The 8,131-nt window shown below is 28.9% G+C and overlaps 1 protein-coding gene across 1 annotated transcript; it reads left to right on the top strand.

The window, feature by feature from the left end:
• The first annotated feature begins 1,917 nt into the window (after window positions 1-1,917).
• On the top strand, window positions 1,918-2,788 carry LOC102593637 (21 kDa protein). Its single transcript, XM_006362054.2, has one exon. It carries the CDS (start codon window positions 1,966-1,968, stop codon window positions 2,554-2,556), a length of 591 nt encoding a protein of 196 aa, XP_006362116.1. The 5' UTR covers window positions 1,918-1,965; the 3' UTR covers window positions 2,557-2,788.
• Window positions 2,789-8,131: the final 5,343 nt, after the last annotated feature.

The following is an 8,131-nucleotide window of genomic DNA, read 5'->3' as shown; positions in this document are numbered from 1 at the left end:
AAAGATTTTTAAAAAAAAAAAAAAAAAAAAATTTTAGACGAAATCGCTGCTAGGGCAGCGATTTTGCCCTTTTGGCTAAAATAAAAAGTGATGTGCCCTTTTGGAAATTTTGACCATTTTTTTGCCCTTTAGGCTCCGGACTCTTCTATTACGTCTTATCAAAAAAGTTATAATCGATTTAATATGAGAAAAAAATATGTTATTCAAATTGCATCTTTTGATATTCTGTTATTATTTAAAGAAAATATCTATTTATTTCTTATTCACACTTTTTTAGAAAATACAACAAATATGATAGGACATATGAAATATGCGTCTTGTATTTTCTGAATTAAAAAATAATAATTGAGTGATTTATTGTTCTTAAAAAATGAAAAATATCTTTAATAAACTATCTCTAAATTAAGTGACTTTGTTATCCCCATAAAAATAGAAATAAATTTTAATAGAATGTTCACATAAGTTGAGTGAGAATTTAACTCTCTTTGATGTGGGATTTCATTCATCATTATCACTAATTTTTGTCTTGATATACGTAATGCAATGCGATTACGATAAGTTGATGTATATATTCATAGTTAATGAGACGTGATTCTATCTATAATATGTGACTTGTTGAATTTCACTTATTCATAGTCATCAAAAAATTCACGTTATATATTCTTTTAATAATAATTAATTTTAACATTGATCTAATATTCTTTCAAGTTATATATTTTTTTAATAATAATTAATATTTTAACATTGATCTATGTATCGATGTCATTATCATGACTTGTGATAATCCATAATGTCAATAGATCACATTAATACATAATTCTACTCCCTTCAAAACCATACCCTTAAATTAATGCTTGATTATTGCATTTCTCATCACTGTATATATATAGGCTTCATATCAGAGGTGGACCCATGTTGACCAGGGGTGCATTAATTTCAGGAAAAAAAATAATATAAATTACAATATTATTAAATTGTACGTCGAAATTTTTTCTTATTTCTCATACGTGTGACTCGGAATCAAACTTCAAATCTAATTTTAAATGTAGAAAATATATATGGCCTAAATATATTTACAATCAGAAATTGTAAAACTACATTTTTTTTTATAGACGAATGAATGTAGTAAAAAATTAAAATTAAATTATGTTATATTAATAATTAATTTTTTTATGAATGAATGTACTCAAAATTTAAAATCAAACTGCATAATATTTAATTTTAATGTTCATATTTAATTTAATATGAAGTTAACAAACATAGGAAAAAATAAGAGAAAGAGAAGAGAAAATTCAACTTAGAATAAAATTACTTTTACGCTTCAAGCTTCCACTTAGATCTGGTGAAGACAATAATAATAACGAGACATGAAAAAATTATATATGAAACATTTTTGCTTTATAAAATCTTTTTAAAGGTTTACTTATTAATTTTAAATTAACTGCTACATATTTAAAGACTTAAAAATTGGAAGGGGTGGGGTGCTTATAGCTTATAGCTACTAGTGAGACTCAAACATAGGAGCACTTTTAAAGCTTGCTCTTTCAAGAGCACCTGAAATCAGTTCACTATATTAAGATAATAAGTTCTCTCGACATTTTTAAATTCTTCTAAAATTTTATTTGTATAAAACTAAGATGAATATATTATTATTTTTATTCACGTCTTGAAATCTTGGGCAGTCTCTACTTCCTGCCCTACATATTAATGCAAACACGCCAAATCCTCAAATACCGACATAATTTTATATCGACAAGCGTTTGAACAAATACTTGGTAGATAAATAAACACAATGTGTGAATACATTATTTTAATTTTTTATTAGAAAATCTATGGACAAACGTGTCAGAAATATTATGGGGAAATTGGGACCCTAACCCAATCAATGGGGTCTATAAAGACAGTAGGAAGAATACCCATTCCTCCTCAGCACTACTCTAACAAACAAAAAAAAATCATTCAAAAATGGCCGCAGCGAAACTGTTATTTCTCGCAGCACTTTTCCTCTCTCTCTCCTACATTTCCGGCGCGGCGGGCAACGCCGCAGCCTCCACCAGTTTCATTAAAAGCTCTTGTAAATCCACTACTTTTCCCGATGTATGCGTCGCTTCCCTTTCCGGTTACGCACAAGCCATTAAAAACAGCCAATTGCAGCTGGTGAAAACGGCTTTGTCCGTGAGCCTAGATAAAGCCGAATCGACAAAAGGATTCGTTAGCAAGCTGTTGAAATTCAAGGGATTGAAGCCGAGAGAGTATGCAGCTATCAAGGATTGCGTGGAGGAAACGAATGATAGCGTAGATCGGCTGAGCAGATCTGTGAATGAGCTGAAAGGTTTGGATCGGAGCCATGGGAAAGCCGATTTCCAGTGGCATATGAGTAACGTAGAGACATGGGTAAGTGCTGCTATTACAGATGAGAATACTTGCACTGATGGATTTGCCGGCCGAGCTTTGAATGGTAAAATTAAGGCTTCCATTAGAAGTCACATAGCTAATCTAGCTCAGGTTACTAGCAATGCACTGGCCTTAATCAACCAATATGCTGCAAATCATTGATTAATTAGCTACGTTAATTATGTTTAGAGTGTTTGAGCTTAATTATGGTTTTTTGCCTTTTTATTTCTTTTCTTCTTGGCTTGTTTGGTACTCTATAAATTGTGAATGCTACGGGATGTTTCTTTCTTGTCCTTTACGGGATGTATGTTGTACACAACTTATGAATATTAGTTAAGCATAATTCATTATGAGCTAATTTTGTTTTATTGAATAAATATTTACTAGTTGTATATATTACTTCTCCCACTTAATTTATGTAATTTTGTTTGATTCGATAATATTATATTTGGAATTTTATGGTATAAAATAAGTTATACTTTTTTTATCTTAATTTATATGACACAATTTAAATTTTGAGAATTAAACTTCTTCATTTTGAATATGTATTAAAACATACAGTTACATATTTAGAAGTTACCTAAAGAGTTTTATAATTCACAAAAATCAACTATTTACACTTGTGAATAAACCGGTCAAAGAATTACTCTCAAAATCAGATCTATCTCATATGGAAATAAAGGGAGGATCATAAATTATCTAATTATGAATAAAATAAAATAAAGTTATTTTAAAATAGTGAGATCTTATTCAAAAGAACTACTATTAAAAAAAATGTCCGGCTCAAATCTGTTATAATTTTGAGAATAATTGTCTCAAATGGTTGTTATTTAAAAATTCTGAATAAAATTAATTATTCTTTTTCCATTTGATCCTTAATGGTAATTATCTTTTAAGATTATAAATATTATGGCATAAATAAAAATGTAAAAGAAAAACTCCACATATATTTGAGACAAAGGAATATAACTGAAAAAGGTATTTTTCCTTTACTATATGAGGTTATTTTTGTCATTTGCACAAAATACTACTCTATTAGTACTTTTTTTTTTAGTTTATATATATATATATATATACTATAATTCTTGTATTGTATATATAACTTATACATGAGTTAGGTGGAAAGAAGATTATCAAAACATTCTTAAGCTTTATGTGGAGATTATTGCTTTCAATCAATGATAGAAAATCATGAAATCAAGCGTCACTTCACTAGATTACTTGATTGTTTTAAGCATTAACTAAATAATTAAACAAAGATTTGGTCAAACAGGAGGCAGGCCGAAAAGGCACAATCCATTTTTCTTCAAAAATAGATTTTTATTTTTATTTATTCAATTTAAATAATTGAAAAATAGTTTATCATTTTTTATTTATCTTATCCTTTTCCTAATTCCTATTATTTCCCAGCATTTAAATATTTTATAATTAATAGAGATGATATACTATTATTATTATTATTATTATTTATAAAATATGTCAATTAAATATAAATAAGTAAAAATAAATTGAGGAAATAATGGAGGCAAAATTCTTTGAATAGATCCAAGGAAAGCCAGGTTATCGTTTTTGTCTATGACAAAGACGTGTTATAACTAATTATTGGAAGAAATATAATGGTAATAGTACCTTTCAACCACCTCGCTCATATATAATGAATGAAAAATGAAATGAGTCTATCAAGTTCCTTTGTTTATGCATAACATTGAGTTAATATTAATAAATTATAAATAGAAAATTAGCTGGTTTTTGGAACTAAGTGAGTTTAATTTTTTTTATTCATCATTAGTCTGAGGGCCATAGGCACACATGACTACATGAGTCGTTTAGCATATTAGGAGAAATAGTATATGTATTATGTGTGGTTTTTTTTTTTTACCTCCCTAGGAGCTTCCATCCGTTTTGCTCCCTTGGTGACTCGAACTCGCAACCTTTGGGTTGGAAGTGAAGGGTGCTTACCATCCGAACAACTCCTTCTCGTCATGTGTGGTTTTCTAATTATTTGTAGTTTGAATAATTTATAAAATTCCAAACATATTAAAATTACAGTTTATATATTTTATATATAAATGTAGATGATTTATTCAATTTTACTATTGTTTACTGTCTTTTCGATTTTAAAAGTAGATGGTTTATTTTTTTAAAATTGAAAATTGACATTTTGTGAGTGATCAATTTATTAAGATAGACAATTCTTTATCCTCAAATAATTCAAGTGAAAAATAGTAAACATGACAAAAAAAATTGATCTTCTCTTAGCTAGTTACAAAGCCATAAAAAATAATATTGTCCGGTAATCATCTACCTTGATCCAATTACATAATAATTCAAGGGTATAATTGGAAAGAAGCTTTTTATAGAGTTTTAATTCAAACACAAGGTGAGGTGGAAACAATGAACCAAACACTTGATAAAAATAAACTTTGTATTACTAAATCATGCACTACTAATCTCTGCATTAATAGTCTCTGCACTACTAATTTGTACCAAACGACCCCATATTGTGTACGCTTGCCTTTAAAGTTAACCCTTTTATTTATTTTGAGAATAGGAAAGGTGATCGATAGCATATATGGTAGATGAAGAAATTAATTCGCTTGCTGAATATATACTTTTTTCACTTTCAAAAAGGACATGTCTTGAGATTTGCCTAACGTGATTCCGCCTTCACAATATTGACTTTTTAAATCTAACTACTTCATTACAAGAGGCTGCTAATGGGAGAGTGTACCCAGTGGGTCTATTACATTAAAAATATTGGTCTTCAATTGTTGGTATTTTTTTTAAAAAAGTTGTAATATACCGATCTCAGGATGTTAGTATATGTTTTTATATATATAGAGAGAGAGAGAAAGAGAGAGGTGGAGTTAGGTTGGAGTTCGTGTTCGGATGAACTTAATAACTTTTTCGTAGATCTTGTACAAAAAATTAAATAATATATATGTGCGTACATATATATTTGTTTATACCAACCTTAGGATGTTGTAATATAGCGATCTCTGGATGTTAGGATAAAAAATTGTTTAAATGATGCACACACTTTCTTCATTAAGAAAAAAAGAGATTTTAGATATGGCTTATTCAAACATGTTTTTGAACTTCTCGATCTGCTTACATTTTGCAAAAACAATTGTCGTAAAAGTTGTCACGAAAGATATGAACGTCGATTGAAGTTTTGAAGGTATTTTTTAAAAAACAAATATGTTTTTGATATTATTGTTCGTTCTTTCTAAAGATGCTCTTTGTTATACGTTTTGTATTCAACTTAACAAGGTATGCACGCAATATTCAAGATGACGATTTATATAGATGGAGTCTTATTGGTTCTTTTAAAATGACTCAGTTCCATGTTTTATTTGAAAACGGAAAAAATAACTTTTTTGGTCCGTCCTATTATTGAAAAATGTCACGATAGGTGATATTATAATGAAATTATATTAAATTGATTTTGTTTACCTTATTATAAGTGTTTTCATATGAATATTATGTATGTTTTTGTAAATATCTAACCACAAGTCTAATTAAATTTAAAATTACATAGCTCATGAATGGAGTTGTCGTCTTGTCGAGCAGCTTTATAGGTAGTTTTTGCACCTTAATATGCAATCTTTTTGTAGTAGAGAATATTATTTAACAGCTAATTAAATTCTTCTATTACACGGTAAACATTGAAATTTTGTTGGACTCTATTGTTCAATTTGAATTGGGACTCTACAAGTGTGTTCAATTTCAATTAGAATTTTTGGAGACTACTCAACTCTAAAACTCTAGTTCATGCATATATAAATGGTATTATATTTCCTAGAAAAGACATCTAGAATATTCCGCAAATTCATGGAATATTCATAAAGTGATCAAATCCAAATCATCCTAATTCGAGAAATACGCCACTAACAGCCCTCGAATCATGGAGAAATCGTTTATGAGAGAAGAATTAAGGAAGGAACAAAATTATACCCATATTGATTTATCAATAAAATATTCTTATTTCTTCATATTTTATTTGTGATTACAATTTATTTTTTGTCATTTTAAAAATTATTGCAAACACAGACTAATTATAGTTACTTATTTTGTTAGGAGTTTTTTTTTTAGTTTTATTAGTATGAATAATATGTGTAATAGGATAGGGGTAAGTACCATCGACATATTGAATCTGCACTTTTAGAAAACTCTTGATCTATTACTCCCCGTTTTTAAAAAAATGAACTTATTTCCTTTTTAGTCTCTTTAAAAAAGAATGACCTTTTTCTTTTTTTGGCAATACTTTAACTTTAACTTTTCACATGACATGTTTAAGGCAGAAGATTGAAGGACATTTTGGTACATTTGACATAACTTTAATTTAGAATCACAAGATTAAAAAGTTCTTTCTTTTCTTTAACTCCATTCCAAGTCAAACTAGCAGGGGCGGAGCCACGTAGGCTCCAGGGTGTCCAATTGGACACCCTTCGTCGAAAAATTATACTATAAATACACGTAAAAATTTGACTTTATATTGGTATATATAGAATTTGGACCCCCTAAAATAACAAAGTGATGTGTAGTGGAGTTGGCAATCGCCTGTGCAATCCTACTTTTTGTCCCGGTTCATTCCCCGCAGGGATGTTTTCTTTTTCTGTAATTATTTTGACTTCTTGAATTCAATTAAGTAAATAAACATGCGTAATTTTAACATAAAAGTTCAATAGCTTGGTGGTTAATAGTATCATGAAGGTCTCCAAGACCCAAGTTCGAATCCCTCCTCTACTAACTATTTTTTTAAAATTAAAATTGAATTATTTCCTTAAATTTTAATACATTTTCCTTATGGAATAAGATTTCCTTAAATTTTAATACTTTTCCCTTATGGAATAAGGTTTTCTTTCTCTATAAATAGGAGACTCATTTACCCAAATATCACAATATTATTAAGAATAGAATCTCAATAATTCTCTCTGTTTTTTCTTCTCGTTCTCTTATTTTTTAACAAAAATAACCAACTTAATATTTTAGTTTCAAGTTTCAATAGACATGACGAATTATTATAATAGAGTACCAAAAAAAAGTTCGACTTCTCTAAGTCAACCAAATAAAGAAACAACGGTAGATCAATTAGAGATGTTGTCACATTCTTCTCAAAAACAAAGCATTGATTTAAATACTCTAAAAATGACTTACGAAATTGAATGGATGATGAGTTTTTAGATGATTGTATAGTGTCTTATATAGAAAAGAAAGTATTTCCCCTCCTCTTCAAAAAATATAAAAACTCTAAAATGTGATGATAGATCCCCCTCCTCTGTCTCAATTTTATTCCCTTTATTTTAGGGAGCAATAGCCGGTAAATCTGAATATTTTTTATTTTAATAAGAGATCAATTCGTGAAAGTCTCTCTCTTCGTGGTTCTCATTGAATTGCATGAATTTACTCACTGTTTGAACATTTGTCATTTTTATCCCTTTTGATTTATTATATGCTTCTATGTCAAAAGTCATTTTGGTCTAATGTGCAGATTTGGAAATAGTAGTTATTGAGCTTATCTGTTACTAAGTGGATACATATTATTTTTTTAATTCTAATCCTTATCACCTTTTCTTGCATGAACTCTCTCGGATCGAGTCCGTCGGACTCCAAATACCCTCTCCTTTGCATTATCGAAATGGGGTGTTTAGGCCCCCAAATGCTTCTCTTTATCAAGTCAACCGGCTAGTAAATTTGAAGAACAGGTCCCCCGAAAATTTGACGAATAGGTTTT

This window comes from Solanum tuberosum, unplaced genomic scaffold (assembly GCF_000226075.1).
Source record: "Solanum tuberosum cultivar DM 1-3 516 R44 unplaced genomic scaffold, SolTub_3.0 scf00376, whole genome shotgun sequence".
NCBI classification, from domain to species: Eukaryota; Viridiplantae; Streptophyta; class Magnoliopsida; order Solanales; family Solanaceae; genus Solanum; species Solanum tuberosum.
The sequence above is the reverse complement of the archived record's forward strand: the minus strand, read 5'-3'. Positions and strand labels throughout refer to the sequence as shown.